General features: G+C 37.1%; 1 protein-coding gene and 1 long non-coding RNA gene across 3 annotated transcripts; both read left to right on the top strand.

Annotated features, from left to right (window-relative positions):
* The first annotated feature begins 7,540 nt into the window (after window positions 1-7,540).
* Window positions 7,541-10,770, top strand: LOC110922939. Of its 2 annotated transcripts, none has more exons than XR_002583575.2 (3): window positions 7,541-8,584; window positions 9,402-9,489; window positions 10,465-10,770. It is a non-coding gene; the product is annotated as an uncharacterized LOC110922939 (long non-coding RNA). The 2 variants fall into 2 exon arrangements; XR_004886682.1 differs by having other exon boundaries at window positions 9,413-9,489.
* A 1,259-nt stretch (window positions 10,771-12,029) lies between these two features.
* On the top strand, window positions 12,030-17,895 carry LOC110926177 (beta-amylase). Its single transcript, XM_022169934.2, has 8 exons — window positions 12,030-12,414; window positions 14,053-14,115; window positions 14,392-14,790; window positions 15,258-15,422; window positions 15,681-15,941; window positions 16,927-17,136; window positions 17,218-17,457; window positions 17,534-17,895. Exons 1-8 carry the CDS (start codon window positions 12,211-12,213, stop codon window positions 17,729-17,731), a joined length of 1,740 nt encoding a protein of 579 aa, XP_022025626.1. The 5' UTR covers window positions 12,030-12,210; the 3' UTR covers window positions 17,732-17,895.
* The last annotated feature ends 2,846 nt before the right edge of the window (window positions 17,896-20,741 follow it).

The raw sequence follows: 20,741 nt of genomic DNA on the forward strand, positions 1-20,741 counted from the left end.
TCAGATGAGACCCTCATAGTTCACTTAAAGGAGCTCACAATCAATGACCAGTTACGATTCGTCGAGGAACCAGTGACGTTAAGATTCTCAAGCACACCAGGATACCTCTCGCCCGAGTTCGTTGGAATTCCCGTCGTGGCCCAGAGTATACCTGGGAACGAGAAGACCAAATGAAACTCAAGTACCCCCAGCTGTTTAAGAAAAGTGCAACCACTACTGAGGCTGAAGCTACTGCAGAATTTCGGGATGAAATTCCAAATCAACGGGGGGATGATGTGACACCACAGGAAAACCAGGAAACCAACGCAACATAACTAGCTTCCTCAGTAACCACGTGCTAAATTTCGGGGCGAAATTTTCTTAACAAGGGGAGAATGTGACAACCCTCATAATTCCATGTACCTGTACAATTTATTAATGATAATTAAAGTGCTTGATGACTGTGCTGAATCACTTAACTGCTTTCTGATTACTGTGTTATACTTACATGTGCTTGTTAACACACTAGTAGTGTACAGAAAAGTTACTAAATAGTCCGGTATGCTTTCCTGAGTGTTGAAAATTAAAAATGTTACAAAAATATATATATAGGATACTTTACGGATTAATTAAGCACTTTAACGGAACAGTATCAAACCGAACAACCGGACATTACCCGGAACACTAAAATATTACCAGAGGCATTGTATTATTATTCTGAATTAGTTATGGTCCCCGAGTATCATAACACACACTACATGAATATCTAGTAATTAATACCTAACTAGAATACTTGGATTGTAACCATAAGTTAACTAACTTAGTTGAAACCCAACTAGAACAACCCCCCCCCCAACCGGTTATGAACATGTGGGGCCACCCCATGATTTTATTTAATTGTTTATTAGATCATGTTTCACCTTTTGAAACACATTACACACTAGTTAAAACATTATGGGGGATTATAAGTTAGTCCAAGAGCTCCATAACCTTCATTGTCCACCCAAGATCACCAACACCATTTCTCTCTTCTTCCTCCCCATACTTTCGGTCGAAACCATCCACCACCCTACCACCATCATTCGACTTTGTTTCATCCATTTTCTTAACACACAAGGGTGATAGAAGGTGCACAAAGAAGCTAGGAGCTTTCGGAAGTTCAAAGACCTTCTTCGTTTGCTATTAACCACCACATTTCTTCACTTGAACTCCCCTAGTCTTGAACTAGCGATAAGAGCTTAGATCCGTTCATTTTTCATGTTATTTAAGTGGTTAATGATGTATCATGGTCAAAATATTAAGAACACTAATGAACCTTATGAAGAAGACATGAACATAAACTTGTTAGATGTAGAAATCATGATATTCATGTGTTGTGATGCTTGTTAGTTATTGTTTACTCATGTTGTTGATATGAATCATCATGTAGTCTTGCTAGAACATGATTAAAAACATGATCTAGCAAGATGAGAAAGTAAAAATGTTGTAGGATGATGGAATCATCCACACATAAACTATGAACTTGAATGAATAAATATTTTCTTGAAAAATAAAGATCAAAGTAGATTATAATTATGTAGATCTAAAGATCTATGAGTGGTTTTTCGAAAGAAACAAGTGAAAAATATAAGTTTCATTAAAACTTGGATCTTACATAAACTAATTATATTTTTGGTGGATAAACAAGTGTAGAAACACTTGTATGACAAGAAAATCTCATGAAGAAGTAATTTTAGAAAATAAGATTGGAAGTTGTAAACACACAAACTCTTTAAAATAAAGTTTTTAAAGAACTAATCACATTTTAAAAGGTAACAAGACTTACTAAGGACACTAGTAAGTTACTACATATTTTTATAAATTTTCAAGTTCATGAGTTTATAGTTTATGCTTGTTTTTGGCAAGCTCGGAAAGTAGAGGTTGTATATTGTTGATTGAGAATTGATTGAATTAATTTTTGAAAAGAAAATGATATGCTAGTAAGCATGGACACCTCCATTTACAAAGGTAACTCTGGCGAAATTTTTCCAAAATTCCAACACTTAGAAAATATTTTTCTAGCAAGTGTTTACAAACATATTTTTTAACCTTGTTTTCAAAATAAAATTCGCCAGGGTTCTTATTACAAATTACCAAGTGCCAGAGGATGATTTTCGTAAATAAAATTTGATAAATATATATTTAGAATATATATATATATCTTATATTAGAACACCTGTGTGGATACTTGTTTATTTGTGAGATAGTTATATTATTTTAGGGTAAAATAATGTAACTTAGTGATATAACTTGACAGTTGAATTGTGTGGTATGTGGTAGAAGTAATGAGTAAATAAACCGTACGTAAGATACGTGTTATGCATGAAAAACTGATTGTTATCTGTACCTTATTAGGACGTGCTTGATTTCCTGATTTATTTGAGTAATTAATCTAACCGAGCAAACCAAGGTGAGTTCACACACTTTCTATAAGGCATGGGATTCCTGGTGGTTTGGGAATGGGTTAAAGAATTAAAACGATACCTACATATCCTCCTTGGGTAGGATATGTACGGCCATCATCCTTGGGTAGGATGCCAATATTAATCCTGCGTATTCTCGTTGGGTAGAATACGTACGTTCGTCCTCCTTGGGTAGGACAACAACCTTAAAACTTACTAGACAAAACTCTATCATGAAGTCCCTCAATTTATATCGACTTAATCGCCGAGGCCAATGGCGAGCGTGTCATTAGTTAATAGCGGTATTAGGTTTAACAAACCTCACACCGTGCCAGTCGGATGGGCGTGTACTAATTGACTATGGCAAACTGTCAGTGATGATAGACACTGATGTAGGGCAAGACTTATTTGCGTTAGTAGTCGATATGGTACGGTCTAGTGGTTCACATGGGGAAGCCCCCACTGATCATGGATATGGTTTGGGTAATAAAAAATGAACTGGTTAATCATACTTTCAACTACGGGATAACCCCCACGGCAATTACGCCAACGAAAGACAAACCACGTTTTCAGACACAACTTAAAACTAATCAACCAACCGTGAACTCACTCAACTTTGTTGTTGACTCATTATTACATGCCTTACAGGTCGTTAAATGCTTATGGAGCTTGCACGAGGAAGGAGTCGTTGTGGGATACGGACTGTTATGTTCCGTGCTTAATATTTAAATCCTTATGAACTTATTAAACTTACGCTTTGGACTTTAAACTTATGAACTATGGACTTATGTTTTGGGTTTCACCTTTAATGCTTCCGCCATTTAATTCGAACTTAGTTAGCTAGCTTGGTTACCAATTGTATTGTGGTTGATTTTATTTACTTAATTACGTTGTTCAATATGATTGGTGGCTCGATCCTGGTCATGTCACGCCTCCAAGCGGTGATACTCCGCATGGTGGATTTTGGGGGTGTGACAGATCGATATCAGAGCCATTGGTTATTGTGAACTTGGTTTTAAAAAGGGAAAAGCTTTTTGATAAAACCAGACTATAACCTGTACAGTGCTCAACGATCCACAACGACGCTTCGCTCCACGTGCAAGACTCGACAAAATAGGTGGTATGATTTATGTTATATTGTCGGTTAGATAGTTCACATTGTGCATTAATTAACGTGATAATTGCTATTTGAACCTTGTGTGCTTACTCTCTACTGTCGTCCCACACTTACGCACTTTCGCGACACTTTCCTCACTTACGTTACTTCATTGTGAAGATCATGAACGGACGCGGAGGACGTATCAACCTAACTCAAGCCCAGTTGACGACTTTGATCAATGAACGAGTTGCTGAGGCACTCGCAGCTGTCCGTGCAGGAGGTATAACCTGCCATATCAACCCATCTTAGGACGTTTAGATCCTACCTTCGCAAACCAACCCTCGTGCTTAACCTTGTCTTTTATTCTCGTGCAACAGGTCAGCATGCTCAGCCTCCTGTGTGCACGTTCTAAACATTCATGGATTGCTGACCTAGTACTTTCAGCGACACAGAAGGAGCTGTAGGTCTTCTTCACTGGTTCGAGAAGCTTGAGTCTGTTTTTGAGATGTGTGAATGCCCTGAAGATCGTAGGGTGAAATATGCTACTGGAACACTCGAAGGTGCTGCGTTAACCTGGTGGAAAGTACAGGTTCAACTGCTAGGGGTGGCGGTTGCTAATGCCACCCCATGGAACGGTTTCAAAGAAATGATTAAAGAAGAGTACTGCAGTCATGACGACATCCACAAGCTGCAGGTGGAATTTTTCAATTTGAAGATGACGGGGTCTGAGATCGAGGCATACACGAAGAGGTCAAACAAGCTGGCCATCTTGTGTCCTACAATGGTGGACCCTCCCATCAAACGTATTGTGCTGTACCTCAAGGGTCTTGTACCAGAGATTCAGAGTCACGTAACCTTAGCTAATCTTGGCACCATACAACAAATCATCAAGTTGGCTCATCGTCTCACTGATCAGGCAGTTGAGCAGAACAGGCTGCCCAAGCGTATTAGCGCTACTACTTCTGATGCTCCCAATGATAATAAGCGTAAGTGGGATGGAAATTTGGGCAAGGGTTCTGCTTCAGCTCAATCCCAACAGTGAAAGACAGACGAGTACAGGAGCCCCAGTCAGCAGTCTTCTGGGAATCAAGGTCAGGGTGGGTACAAGGGAAATCACCCTAAGTGCACTCGATGTAATTTGCACCACAGCGGGCAGTGCAACAAGGGTCGTTGTCAGAGATGTCACAAGCTGGGTCATGAAGCCAAGGATTGCAGGAGCCCACGTCCTGCGAATCAGAATCGCCAACAACAACAACAAGCTCCACAGAACCAGCAACAGCAGGGCAATAAAGGATGCTTTCAGTGTGGCGCTGAAGGCCATTTTAAGAGGAACTGCCCTCATCTAAACCAGAATCAGAACAACCAAGGAAACGGGAACCACAATGGAAACAACAATGGAGGCAACAATGGAGGCAACAACGGAGGTAACAATAATGGCAATGGCACTCGAGGTCGTGCCTTCGTGATTGGTCAGGGTGATGCAAGGAACTATCCCAATGTTGTGATGGGTAAGTTTCTTCTGGATGACTTCTTTGTTACTGTTTTATTTGATTCGGGTGCCGATACTAGTTATGTGTCCTTAAAAGTTAGCCAAATGCTTAAGCGCACTCCAACGCTTCTGAACACCAAACACACGGTAGAAATAGCAAACGGTAAAAGTCTTGAAGCCACACACATAGTTAAGGGTTGTAACCTCGTCCTAGCTGGTTAGACCTTCTCTATCGATCTTATTCCTATCGTTCTGGGTAGTTTTGACGTTATTATTGGGATGGATTGGTTATCTCGTCAGCAAGCGGAAATTCTTTGCAAGGAGAAGATTGTTCGCATCCCTCGTTCTGGTAAAGAACCCCTCGTAATTCGTGGCGACAAGAGTGGTGCTGTCGTGGGTATCATCTCTTTCCTTAAAGCCCAGAAAAGGTTACGAAAGGGCCACATTGCTATTCTAGCCCTCGTTTCTAATACATCCTCGGAAGAAAGGAAGATAGAAGACATACCTATTGTGTGCGACTTTCCTGAGGTATTTCCTGAGGAATTACCTGGTCTTCCGCCTCATCGACAAGTCGAGTTTCAAATCGAGCTAGCTCTTGGAGCAGCACCCATAGCTCGAGCACCTTATCGTCTAGCTCCATCAGAACTTGAAGAATTGTCCACGCAACTACAAGAACTCTTGGAAAAAGGTTTCATACATCCTAGCTCGTCGCCTTGGGGAGCTCCAGTGTTATTTGTGAAGAAGAAAGACGGTACCTTCAGAATGTGTATTGACTACCACGAACTCAACAAGGTGACCGTGAAGAATCGTTATCCTCTTCCATGCATTAACGATTTGTTCGACCAGTTGCAAGGGTCAAGTTATTACTCTAAGATTGATTTGAGATCGGGATACCATCAGCTGAGAGTCCGAGAGGAGGACATCTCCAAAACAGCATTCAGAACTCGTTATGGGCATTACGAGTTTCTGGTTATGCCTTTCGGGTTGACGAATGCACCTGCGGTTTGCGGTTTTCATGGACCTCATGAACCGAGTGTGCAAACCTTACCTGGATAAATTTGTCATAGTCTTCATCGATGACATCCTGATCTATTCTAAGAGTCAGGAGGAGCACGAGCAACACCTGAGGCTTATTCTGGAACTTCTTCAAAAAGAGCAGTTGTACGCCAAGTTCTCGAAATGTGACTTCTGGCTTCGAGAAGTCCATTTTCTAGGCCACGTGGTAAACAAGGATGGAATTCATGTTGATCCATCCAAGGTTGACTCGATCAAGAACTGGCCTGCACCCCGTACACCAACAGAAACTGATTGTGAGATAGTTATATTATTTTAGGGTAAAATAATGTAACTTAGCGATATAACTTGACAGTTGAATTGTGTGGTATGTAGTAGAAGTAATGAGTAAATAAACCGTGTGTAGGATACGTGTTATGCATGAGAAACTGATTGTTATCTGTACCTTATTAGGACGTGCTTGATTTCCTGATTTATTTGAGTAATTAATCTAACCGAGCAAACCAAGGTGAGTTCACACACTTTCTATAAGGCATGGGATTCCCGGTGGTTTGGGAATGGGTTAAAGAATTAAAACGATACCTACATATCCTTCTTGGGTAGGATATGTACGGCCATCCTCCTTGGGTAGGATGCCAATATTAATCCTGCGTATTCTCCTAGGGTAGAATACGTACGTTCGTCCTCCTTGGGTAGGACAACAACCTTAAAACTTACTAGACAAAACTCTATCATGAAGTCCCTCAATTTATATCGACTTAATCCCCGAGGCCAATGGCGAGCGGGTCATCAGTAAATAGCGCTATTAGGTTTAACAAACCTTACACCGGGCCAGTCGGACGGGCGTGTACTAATAGGCTATGGCAAACTGTCAGTGATGATAAACACTGATGTAGGGCACAACTTATTTGCGTTAGTAGTCGATATGGTACAGTCTAGTGGTTCACATAGGGAAGCCCCCACTGATCATGGATATGGTTTGGGTAATAAAGAATGAACTGGTTAATCATACTTTCAAATACGGGGTAACCCCCACGGCAATTACGCCAACGAAAGACAAACCACGTTTTCAGACACAACTTAAAACTAATCAACCAACCGTGAACTCACTCAACTTTGTTATTGACTCGTTGTCACATGCCTTACAGGTCGTTAAATGCTTATGGAGCTTGCACGAGGAAGGAGTCGTTGTGGGATACGGACTGTTATGTTCCGTGCTTAATATTTAAATCCTTATGAACTTATTAAACTTACGCTTTGGACTTTAAACTTATGAACTATGGACTTATGTTTTGGGTTTCACCTTTAATGCTTCCGCTGTTTAATTTGAACTTAGTTAGCTAGCTTGGTCACCAATTGTATTGTGGTTGATTTTATTTACTTAATTACGTTGTTCATTATGATTGGTGGCTCGATTCTGGTCGTGTCACGCCTCCAAACGGTGATACTCCGGATGGTGGATTTTGGGGGTGTGACATACTTTCCCTCCCAATCCCTTTTTTCTCTCTGCAGATCTTATCTTCAACAAATATAAACATAGAGAACTCATGCTCTCGATTACACACAAACAAAACAACATAGTCTCATCTTCTCAATCAGATGACTCACAAACCACCCCTATCCCTTGATGTCCCTACCGGCGAGCACAGGGGAGTCCGATTGGACTCCGGTGACGTTTTCCTCCGGTCACACACCACTCGCACCATCTCTACCGCCGCCGACAACATAACCGACAAACACCCCCTCTCTGGCGACTTCTTCTGCCTACGACACGCACACCCGGAATACTCTGCTCTCTCTCTCTCTCGAAAATCCGACCAACAGGAGCCGCAGATCAACAGCGCCGTCATCTACGGCGGCGATGGCGACGTCGATCCTCCTCTGACGCGTTTCCATCTCTGACAGGTGCGGTAAGTGTCGATCCTCTACCGTTCGAGTAGTTTCATGGTTTTGCACATTTCTGATTTTTGGGGTCCAGTGATGTTTTTCTGTTTCTGGCCGATGACGATGATGTATTGTTGTTGATGAAGCACGAGATGTGACAGCCATGTTATTAACAGCGACATTCCGGCGTCTTTCGAGTGAAGATGTTACAGATTCGGGTTATGTTGGTTAGATTCAGCTAGGTTTTGGTTCGAGTTCGATGCAGATGTCGTTCGGGTCAGATCTGGTCCACTGTGGTTTGGGTCAACATTTCGGGTTTGGTCAAACACGGTCAATGTTCAGTAGGTTCGGTCAACATTCAGTCAGCAGCAAGTTCATGTTTCAGGTCTCGTTTCGGGTGCAGGTCAACATTAGTCTACGTCGGAAGCGCTCAGATTCAGTTCAATTCCACCGGTCAAACCTCAGTTAACGGCAGTCAACTGAGTCAACACAACGAGTTGACAGGTCAAACCTGGTCAACACCAATCAAACATCGTTTTGGGTCAGTTTCGCGTTGCAAGAGAACTATGTTGCTCGGATTTTATTTTGGTTCGGTTCGAGATCGGTCAAACGTGGTCAAACAGTCAACTCAGTTCGGGTCCGGGTCAACGCCGGTCAACAACAGTCCACGAGAGGCCGGTAAAGTTGTTAGCGTAGCGAGTTAGTTACGTTAGATTTTAGTTATAGATTTCATATTTCGATACGCGACCGAGCTTGAACCGTTTCGAGTAAAATTAGTTACATTTTTTTTATATTCGACAAGAATCATATACATATGTTGTTTGCGTTGAGTGTTGTTGAAATTTGACAAATAACGACAACTTGAGTTGTCAGGTTTACTCGAAAAACAGAGGAAACTCTGTCCGATTTTCTTAAAAATCCGAAATACCAAACATATCTATATTGTATAAGCAACGCCTATCGAAGTATTTTCTCTAAATAAATATAAGGTATATCTATACTTTTGGCGACGTTTTATAAGTTACCAAAACAAAGTTATAACATCTCGACAAAACACGAGCTACTAGTTTACGAAATTCGTATACTTTTATAAAATAAATATAATTATTTATATTTATTTTAAATGTCTTTACTCGAAGCATGGCACCTTGCCGTAAGATTCATAACAAACGATATCATTAACCGACTCGATTCAATAACAGCGAGCTATATATATAATTATCTAAGCTTTTTATTCGCGATGACTAACACGATTTCGTAAGTATATTTGAATATATACATATAAAATAGATATTCTAAATCATTCGAAAACTAAGTCGTTTTCGAGACTTAGATTTATCTCGATGATAAACGAGATCAATTAACCATAGATTGGTCATTCTAAGTCATACTAACAACACCTTCATAGAGTCGATTTATTAACGACTCGGTCGAGCTTGGACACGTAGTTTAACTACGTTGTTTTATTAGAAAACTCATAAGTATTCCTTCGTAGGAATGTTATAGTTGCACGCTAGCTAATTCATGTTCTTGGAACGACATTATGGAATCACGCTAGGCTAGCTTTGCACAGGAATATCCAGGTGAGTTCATAACCCCCACTTTTTCCTAGTTTTACGTTTGTACAAATGTTTTCGGGGGTGGAAAGACATGCAAGTTTTGCAAAAGTAAACAATTTTTCGATAAGCGAAAACTCATATTTCTAAACCATGTTACGAATGGATTTCAAGGAACTCAAATGGTTCACGAACGATTTATACTAAACATACCGGTTTTACAAAACAATTGCGTATTTACGAAACGTGCATGATTTTCATGATTAGAGACGAGAATGTCCTAGTTACAATAACGGGACTGGGTTGGTCTGCGTACGCAAAACGAGACAACTCAGTCGGTTCATGTCCCCCCTTTTCTTTTCAATGTCTCGGTTTTACAACTCTCGGGGGGAAATACATGTTACTTGGTATGGTTAAGCTACGGAATGAAATAGTGGATCACGTGCGAATAGGTTGATACTTAAAGTACCATTAATCTTGTTTAAGACCACGGAACAAAGGGGGTAGATCTATCGGGTACCGGGCGAGCCCCACTCACGAGTTCTTGTGTGACCACATGGAGTTTCCTTTGTTACCCTCGCCGGGTGGACCGGTACTAAATCGCTTACGGGTTGGTGGCTTCCTATGTCGACACACATATTAATGTCCTAGCTACACATTAATGATCAACATGTTCCTTGACGCTTTACATACCGGATTTCGATACCTGAACTTTCAAATGTCTTTAAGATTCATTTGACACAAACTCACAAATACATGGTTTTACAAACATTGGTAACGTTTTCAACTTATGTACAAGTAAGAGGACGAGTTGGTCCTGCTTACAAAGACTATCGTGGGCTAGACTCACAACTTTCATATATCATACCGAGAAAATGATTTTACTATATTTTCTCAATAACTTTTAAACCCGTTATCAAAAAGACTTGTTTTAAATCTTTTTCAAAATAAACTATGAACTCGCTCAACTCTATGTTGAATTTTTTTCATGTTCTTTCTCAGGTTGCATTTTCAAAACTATGGAACAGTTGGAATAGGAGAACCCATGGGAATTCGAGTACTTAGCGGCGTTCATTTGTGGAAGTCTTAGCTTATTTGCTTCCGCTGTGCAATGAAGATACCGATCCAGTCACGCCAGCTCTGATATTTCAGGGTGTGACAGATAAGATGTGGGTATTTGTTAGAGAAGTTTAGGGAGAAAAGATGAAGTAGCAATGAAGCTTTTGAGATGTAGTACAGGAAGAACTTTTTTAACTATATACTGTGAGTTATATGTGATTTAATAAAATATATTTTATTTGTTGTATACATGTATTTGTAAAGTGATTTGGTCCAACGGGGCTAAAGTAAATAGGTAACATTCATAACATAACATGTCAGTTTATACACAACTTTTCAGATATTTCAAATCAATCTCTTGTAACAATGAAAAATAATAATAACTTGAAATTCTTCAAGAAAACTGTGTTACTAATTTCTAAAAACTAATCGAACAATAAAGTTTATTTTAGGATAATATATAAGTACGATGCTAGAAAAATTGTACACCAAACATGAACTTTAAAAAAATTGTATAGCAAACATTTATAATAAATTTAATATTATAGTATCATTTGATTTCTAACATGTATCGGTACCGTATCAATACGGTAATGAACTAATTCAATTCCGACCGAGTTATATCGAATTTCCACCGCAACGCGGTGGGAGACTAGCACTAGTTTATTAATGAATAACAATAGATAAATACGTAATATATAAAATTGTTGCATTATCCTCTTTTATTTAATAAAAGCATAACATAAATCCTTTAAATTTTTCTTTTTAATTATTTAGCTGTATAATAAAGTAACGCAATTTATTTTTATGGTTGAACTTTATATATTTCATTGTAATAAGTATTGAAATCCCTTGCACGATATAAGGGAAATTCTGTTTTAATTGATATCAGATTGGTTCATTATGATACCGATATTTGGTATAGCAACTAAAAGAAAAAACCAAAGAAATAAATTCATTAAACATTTATATAAAGAGTTTAAACTTTACTATTCCTTACACAAACCAAGAACATGATATCGAAGTGAAGACCATTAATGAGTCTGCGCTCAAACTAATACTTCAAATTTAGCAATATAGCAAATGCCTCGTGTGTAGTTTTTCATTTCATATTAGATATAATTCAAGTTGTGTAAATGGTAAACTTTAACTTATGTATCTATTGGTAATTAGCACTAGTGGTATCTTGGAGGTGAGATAAGGCTTTGAGACCAATAGGTCCTGGATTCGATTCCCACAAGGGGGGTTTTCTCATATTTATTGGATTTCCTCCTGAATTGGTGTATAGGCATTATGCCTAGTGGAACTGGATATGACTGGGTGGTTCCGTTGGTGGCACGATAATACTCCAGTGGTCCGTCAGTGATTCAAATTTGCCGTTCAAAAAAATTAGCAATATTTATCTCTGATATATTAGCCTTTTGAATTGTGTAACTTAAAAATGTATTTCAAAATTGTTATGTTTTTTTCTTTAAATTAAAATTTCATATTAGTAGTGTTTTCATATGCTTGCATGCGTACAAAAGAGAGGATAGAGGAGCATCAATAATTCTTGACATTCATTGATCTTCATGAAACATCCACAACAACTTCCCACAGCCACATAACATAAATTTAATCAAATATCACAAATAAACTAACAAAAAATACAATGTTTTCTTCATATGTTTGAAGATTGGTGGTGTGACAATGGCAAGCATATTTTTTTCAAAACTAGGCGGTTTTCCGACTAGGCTATGCTTATGCCACGAGACGGCTTTACACCGTTTGACGATACAAAAACGCGTCCATGCCGTTGGAAATCGGATTGGAGATAAACCCGGGTTCAGGTTTCACAGAATCATCAGAAAGCCTCATGCTTTGGCTACAGAGGTTTCATATAAAGAACCCAAGGTAAACTACTCTTCAATGGCTTATTTTGAAATATTCTTTATCAGGGTTTAAATGGTCAAAGTTGCATAATGTATAACACTTAATTAATGCCAACAATATTCACTTGAGATGGTTGACAGGTAAATTAGAGAGCCAACAATGTTATCATGATTTTGTGGTCATAAAAAAAAATGGTGCAAGTGTAAATATGAAAGAAAATAAATTAAATATGTATTTATAATCTTGGTCCCACTTTAACAAATTACATCCATTCAAACTCTTTACAAAAATCCGATTTAAAATTATATTACAATGAGGAAAAATTCCCAAAGTACACAAGTTTACCCAAAACGTTAACAAAATACATACTTATCTTTAGCTCTTATCAAAATAGTCATAAGTGTCGCTAATTCGGCTAAACTTTAGCTCGCCTTTAAATGAGTCTCTTTTTGTTGGCCTTTAAAAAAGCGGCGGCTAAGGCCTAAATTTAGTCGGCATTTTTAGAGAGTAAATTTTAGCCAACGTTTTTTTCTAAGGTTAAATTTTAGTCACTGTCTAAATTTAGTTCACACATTTGCGCGATTTAAAATTAATTATGACGTCAATATGGTTTTAAGTCCCATTTTAATCAAAACCGGTTTTAACCTTTAACTGCTACCACAATTTTCAAAAAAAAAAGATGAGGTAAATACAGAAGAAAAAATTGATCTTTACGTATCATGTCTTATAATATTTTTTTTCTATGTACAGGTAAAGAAAAAGTTTATTGTAGTAGTGATATTTAATTATAATATTTATATTATTATAAATTTATAATTAATATTCTGATTAATGTTCATAATTTATGATGTTTTTATCTAAATAATTTCACTTGTTATATTTAAAAGTCAACTTTTATTTATGAATTATTAGAGATAAATAAAAAAAAAACAATTTTAATAACATTGTTTTTACTTTATCAAAGTCAAGGAACCCTTCAAGACCAGTTAAACTGGTCGGTTATACCGGTTAAACCAGATGCCTGATATTTGGCCGGTACGAATCATACTGGTACACTAAGAAAACGGCAAAGAAGTTGTACCACTGGTAAATTGGGTTTTACCGGCTTAAACCGGTATATCAGTACCGGTTCACACCGGGCCAAACTTTTAACTTTTAGGTGCCTAAAAAAGGTGACTATTTATCTTCTTAGTTAAAGTGTAAAACTTAGTGCCTACAATTGACAACCCACATCGATCAAACTTCTTCCTCACTCAAAGATAAAAAATCATTGGGTTTTTCAAATTAAGTTCATTAACCGATCATCCAGGTTTACCTTCTTTGGACTTTTGTTCAATCATTCATGTTGTTAATTGTTATAGTATTTGTTAATTGCTATATAATGGGTATTTAATCATGAACTTTTTGATAAATTTTTTATTAGAGATTAACTTTTGGAATTTTTTTTTATTATGAAATGATGTAGTTTTGGATTATTTTTTGTGTTGAAATTATATTCTATGGATTTGTAGAGTTAATGAGTTAACACGGTTGAACCACCCGGTACAACCTGATTCAAGTGGTTGAACCACTTCTATGTCTAACCTGGTACGATTAAAATACCGGTTTTTAAAACATTGATATACACTCATGACATCTCTCTTGTTTTGCAAAGGGCAGGCATCAACCCCATTGAAAGATAATATGATGGCAAACTATGTTCCAATCTATGTCATGCTTCAGGTAATGCCATTACTCTTTAGGCTTTAAATGAACCTAAAGTACACGCTTGTTTTTGTGTTCGTTTAACTTTAATTAACCGAACATAGACATTTTAATTACCAACGAAATTTCTTGTTCGTGTTTGTTTGTTAAAAAATTGGGCATGTTAGTGCCCGTTTATGTTCTTTAGTGAATATTTTAAACGGACGTAACAAACAATCTAAAATCTAAAAAAATTGGTTCTAAATTAACACTTAAAATAAAAATATGATATGACATGACATGATATGTGAACAGTTAGATATCATCACAACGGACAACATTCTCAAAGACAAAGCGGGGCTCGAGAAGCAGTTAAAGCAGTTACAGGACGCGGGGGTGGACGGGGTGATGTGTGATGTTTGGTGGGGGATTGTTGAATCCAAAGGACCAAAGGAGTATGATTGGAGTGCTTATAAGACATTGTTTCAACTTGTTCAAGATTGTAAGCTCAAAATGCAAGTTGTGATGTCGTTTCATCAATGTGGTGGGAACGTTGGGGATGTTGTCATCATTCCAATCCCGCAATGGGTCCGTGATGTGGGAGAATCCAACCCGGATATATTTTATACCAACAGAAGTGGGAACCGTAACACAGAGTATCTCACTATTGGTGTCGATAATCAACCGCTTTTTGGTGGTCGTACTGCTATTGAGGTTAGGCCCATTAGTTGTGAACGAGCTGATTTGGGTAGTGTTTTATATCAAACGGGTTGAATTAAAAAAAAAAAAAAAAAGAAGGGCTAAAAGGGGTGGGTAAAAGTTTAATGCATACAGCCTCCTGCGTCTATTTATTCAGATAGTTAAAATGGTCATCGGGGTTGTATAAGAGCCAAACATATGGCCAATGTGACATTTTTTCTGATAAAGAAATGACTGATGTGACCACTGATGAAGGGCCGTGTGACCTTTTTCTTCTATCATACGGCCCGTATGATATGACAGGTGACCTGGTGTATACATAGGGTGTTGTCTTGATAGCAACACCCTAGTTATATTATCACAGTAATAATAATGATTCTTTGATGATAATCAACGCGTGAATTATTATTAATGAAAAATGGACAAAAAAGTGTTTGCGGCTGACTGAACTTGTTTTGTATCAAATGGTCAAAATCTTGCAGTTATACAGTGACTTCATGAAGAGCTTCAGAGAGAACATGGCTGACTTTTTGGATGCAGAATTGTTTACAGATATCGAGGTCGGGGTCGGTCCCGCAGGCGAGCTTAGGTACCCGTCATACCCGCAAAACCAAGGATGGGCTTTCCCGGGAATTGGTGAATTTCAGGTGAGAGGTTAAAATGATGTTTGGATATGCGTTTTGAAACTGATTATCGAAAATATGCCATTTTCAATTATTTTATATACTAATTTTTTTAAATAAATATAGTTTTACAAACGTTTAAACGTCTGATTATCTGATTATTACAACTTAAACGAGTAAAATCACATTCAAACACTATTTTATCTGATCTTGATTATTTAATGTCACATTTGTTTCAAAAATCATATCCAAAGTGGCTGACATAAACCGCGATATTGTCAGTGTTATGACAAATATCTGAAAGCCAATTTCGAAGAGGCTGCAACAAATGCTGGACACCCGGAATGGAGATTGCCTGATGATGCTGGAGAATACAATGACACTCCGGATGCAACAGGTTTCTTTGGATCAAAAGGTTACTTGAGTGACAAGGGAAAGTTTTTCTTAACTTGGTATTCAAGCAAGTTGATAATTCATGGTGATCAGATCTTGGATGAAGCCAACAAAGCCTTATTGGGTTGTAAAGTGAAGTTAGCTTGCAAGGTAATAAGAGTTATAAAATAAAATAGTAAGATGATATTTGGGCTAAAAATGTTTGGGTGGGTCCATAGAGATTGGATCGGATTGGGTTGACCCGTTAACACTAGCTAAATTTTAGTTTTAGTAAGAGTTAAATACCATTTTAGTCCCTATGGTTTGGGCCATTTTGCCAGTTTAGTCCAAAGGTTTCATTTTTCTCTTGTGAGTCCAAAAAGATTTTACCGTTGCCATTTTAGTCCACTGTTCATCCATTTTTTTTGTTAACGAGAAGGGCAATTCGGTCATTTTATATGTAATTCTGTGACTAGAAAATGGCCGAATTGCCTTTCTCGTCAACAGAAATAATGGATGAAGTTAATCCAGTGGACTAAAATGGCAACGGTGAAACATTTTTGGACCCACAGGCGAAAAATGAAACCGTTGGACTAAACTGGAAAAATGACCCAAACCACAGGGACTAAAATGTCATTTAACTCTTTTAGTAATTAGTAATTTTATAACTTCATCTTTTAATTATTCTTTCTTGAACAACAATATCAACACAAAGTAATTCAAATATGACAACAGTTTTAAAGATTCTCATAAGCCGGAGAAAATGGGCGGGTCAGGTAACGGGTCAAAACAAGTTTGGTGCAAAGTGGTTCCGGTCGATATAGAAAAAATTATCAATTTGTTTCGTGTCAAAACGGGTTTAGCCCAAATTGGGCTCGGGTTGAATGGGACAGTTTAGAGAAAAAGTAGCAAATTGGTCCACCTCTTATATTTCTTCTAAGTTAGAAAAATTCATAAGAGTGAACCATTTTAATAGGACCCAGATCATCTAAAAATTCAGAAAAATTCATAAGGTTAAAATGACAGTTTAGAGAAAAAGTAGCTCATTCTCACAAGGATTTTTCTTCTTTGTTCAAAACAAAATTACGATTTTTTTTTCGTATTCAACTAAAAAATGAAGAGATGACGTTAAGTAAAGACGATATTGATGCTGCAGATATCAGGTATCCATTGGTGGTATAAAGATGATACTCATGCTGCAGAGCTAACCGCAGGATACTATAATTTAGATGATCGCGATGGTTATCGCCCGATTGCACGCATGCTTTCAAGGCATTATGGTTCTTTCAATTTCACTTGTTTAGAAATGAAAAACTCTGATCAAGATGCAGCTGCAAAAAGTGGACCTCAAGAACTTGTCCAACAGGTTAAATAAATAAAAACCAATTTTCATATGAAAATCTTTGAAACCTTGGTAACATATGATGTTTCAAATGTACAACAACAGGTATTTAGTGCGGTCAAAAGAGAGGAAGTTATTATGGCAGGTGAAAACGCGCTTGAAAGATACGATCGCGATGGTTATAACCAAATTCTTCTAAATGTGAGGCCAAATGGTGTGAGCAAAAATGGACCACCAAAGCTGAAAATGGAAGCTTTGACTTTCCTTAGATTAGGAGATGCGATGCTAGAAAAGAAGAATTTTAGGATATTCAAAGCATTTGTTAGGAAACTACATGCTGATCAGGTATGTCACCACTTTAAATATAAGACTTTTATGCAAAGATTTACTCGTAAAGCTAACTGTATAATCTTTTTTTCAGGCGTACGCCGCTGATCTACGAGAATATACAACTGTTGTCCCGTTGGAGAGATCGAAACCTGAGATTCCAATCGAGGAACTGCTAAAAGCAACTGAAATGCATGAACCGTTCCCTTTTGATGATCAAACCGACATGAGTATGGGGGGTGTTGTCAATGATTTTATTGATGGTTTGCTAAACTTGATTCCTTTCTTCTAAGAAATTGGATGGAAGGATTGCAGCATTCTGTTTTAACAAGAGTTGTCCAAATTCAAATGGAACTTTAAGAGTAAATATGGCATCTTTTGTTCACTCTTTTGATTCTATTTGTATAATATTAACAAAACATTAAACTCTATAATAACATTTTAATATCTTGATCAGGTTTGTATGTATGTAATGAAAAACATATAAAAATGTACCCGGTAAGCCAGCAACCACAGCAGAGAGGGTAGAGGTAGACGTCATGTTCGTCAGATTGGTCGAGTTCCCGTTTAAGGTGTAGAGTTAGGATGGTGATTATTTGTTCTTCGAGAAAACATATTTGGGAGAGAGACGGGGAGGACGAATTTGTTAAGTGATGATGTTAATTATAAGAGTCAACTCTTTATCTCTTTATATCTTATCTACTACTTCTAATAAAGCAAAACCAACTTATGCCACATGGCATATTCTTATCCCTCCTGAGCAATTTTGAGCGGCAATTTGTTTTCTCTTCTTTTTCCTTTACAAGCGGCTTCTCAAACACGCTTTTCATCAGTATTATTCAAAAACCCTAATTATCATATAGGTGATTCTCTGGCGATTTCATACTTCTTCAATTGTCTCAAACACAAAAACTCTAATCTAGGTACCTTTATCATCTTCAACTTGCTTTCAGATCTTGAAGATCCATCCAATTCCTATGATAAATGGACGCTGGATATATATAGAGATGCAAAATTTAAAGAGAGAAAGGGTTCGACAAATCATGTTAGAAAGATACCGATGATTTTCTGACGGACCACCGGCGACCTATCTGATGAAATGGCAGGTAAGGTTGCACCTCCTAGTGTCTCATATTTCTCTTGAAATTGATAAACCCTAAATCGATACCCATATCATAGAAGTTGAGCCCTAAATCTATCTTCTTAAATCGATGAACCAGGAATTAATAATAGGCTTTAACTGGTTTGATCTTCATAGATTTCAAAGTTTTTTTCTTTCCGGTATCTTTTGAAATTTCCAACTAAAAGATTTGTTCTTGAATGTTATTGGTTGAAGAATATAAATGAAATACGATGTTTGATTCTTGATGTTTATTTGGATGATCATATCTATTGATTCCTTAATTTTGATTGTACGGTTTATTTCCATCCCACCATGTTATTCATCAGTGATTTTGGGTGTTCATTCTCTACTGATGGTTGTTATGGTTGATTATAGTTTGGGTCTTCTTTTTCGTGAGGAATTTGTAGAGCTATGTGATTATGATGATATGTGTGGTTAAAGTTTTTAGAGATGTCTGGATGGAAGTGTAAAGTTATGTGATTATGAATGTGATTACCACAGGAACTGGTGGCGTGTGACAGATTGCTGCCATTAATGAAGCCTGAGGATGGAAGGACATGACCACTGTGGAGGAAATGGATCTGGTAGTTCACATAGGTCTCAAGGGATGGAAATTCCTATATCTTGGTGACCTTCATGTTAGTCATTTTTGTTAATCTACTCATAATCAAAATCTAAAATACATTTGTGAGGCATTGAATTGCTGGAATTCTGATCCCCTGTTAGGTTTTAATGTTCTTAGGGTTTCTTATTCGCAATTGGCAATTGTTGTAGAAGAAACACCCTAATCTCAATCCATTCCGCGTAGATGTTTGCTTTGAATCTGTTTGTCATTGTTTCTGTTGAGATGATAGGATTTTAAATGTAAATGATGTCGTATTTTTAAAAATCACTTTCATTTGCCATTGAATGTTGTGAAAGGGCAGGTATAATTTGTAATCTATTTTCTACAGAGACTATAGGGATTTTCTCCAGCAGCTTTAGGGAAAGTCTTTAGTTGAGGATCAGCATAAAACTGGGTCATGGAGGTTGTTGAAGGAACTTTCAATAGCAGGTGATTTGTTCTGTACATGTTTAAAAAAACTGTATTTTAATATATTTGTTACAATATAACATGACTTAATATAATAAATTCTTAATAATCCACAAAGGGTAAGTTTAGTTAAACATTTTACTTAAAATTATATATATAACTAATGTAATTCAATGTTATGATATTATTTGTCGAAAAATATTGATAGGTTGTTGTAATTCAGTTCCTTATTACATCTTAAGCTTTAATTAGAGAAAAAATGTGATCATAATTTGTTGGTTTTCAGGTTTAGGGTCAAACCGAATTAAATGATACTGAAGCAAGTGTTTTTCGTTCCGCTATAGAGGAAACAATTCTAGCAGAACACGGCTTTACCTGGTAGACTTTGAAAGAAAAGCTAAACCCTACCCCTTTAATGATAATTTTTGGCAAGTCAGTCTAACTTATGGTTAGCATTAGACTTACCAATCTGATGCACCCCTTAAAATGGCAACATTTTAGCCTCCAACAATAAGGAAGCTCTTCGGTTGCCCTTTATATACATAGTTTGCAATTACAAATTTACAATCACACCAACCAATTCCCGTCAATAACGTTATTTTTACCATCGTTTCTTGGTTTTCAATTAGAAGTTATATTGATGCTTTGAAGATTAGCATGTGCTTAAAAGCCTTAATTTGGAATGAATCCGAATTACAATGCTGGAACGTGTTGAGATGCCGGAATGTATGACTGTTCTAACCCTTTATTATGCAGCCCTTCCAGCTACAGAAATCCAAATATCTTAACATAAATGCATGATCTTCCGTTTAACGCTTGATCTATAGATATAAGCAATTAATCTGGATATTTAACAATAATATATGAAAAAAATTGTCTTTAATTTGCAGTGAAGCTGTGTCATGATATTGTTAAATGAAATATGCTTGAACAAGTCTAGAGTTTCAACTATCACATGTATTTGCATTTGGGGTAGTTTAGTCTTTTTGCTTATATTTATCATTGATCTTGAGTATTTTTTTTCAAGTTATATTGAAGAAAATAATATAGTTTTGAGTAAAAGAAGTTTATTTTTAGTTGAATTGTTACCATTTGAACTGACACTACAGGCTTATCCTAATTTTAACTTCAATTTACTCAATTTCT

This window comes from Helianthus annuus, chromosome 17 (assembly GCF_002127325.2).
Source record: "Helianthus annuus cultivar XRQ/B chromosome 17, HanXRQr2.0-SUNRISE, whole genome shotgun sequence".
NCBI lineage: Eukaryota > Viridiplantae > Streptophyta > Magnoliopsida > Asterales > Asteraceae > Helianthus > Helianthus annuus.

Coding starts and splice junctions, on each gene's coding strand:
- LOC110926177 (XM_022169934.2), top strand. CDS start 12,211: ATGGCAAGCATATTTTTTTCAAAACTAGGCGGTTTTCCGACTAGGCTA. Junction 12,415..14,052: donor TTTCATATAAAGAACCCAAG/GTAAACTACTCT, acceptor TGCAAAGGGCAG/GCATCAACCCCATTGAAAGA. Junction 14,116..14,391: donor CAATCTATGTCATGCTTCAG/GTAATGCCATTA, acceptor ATATGTGAACAG/TTAGATATCATCACAACGGA.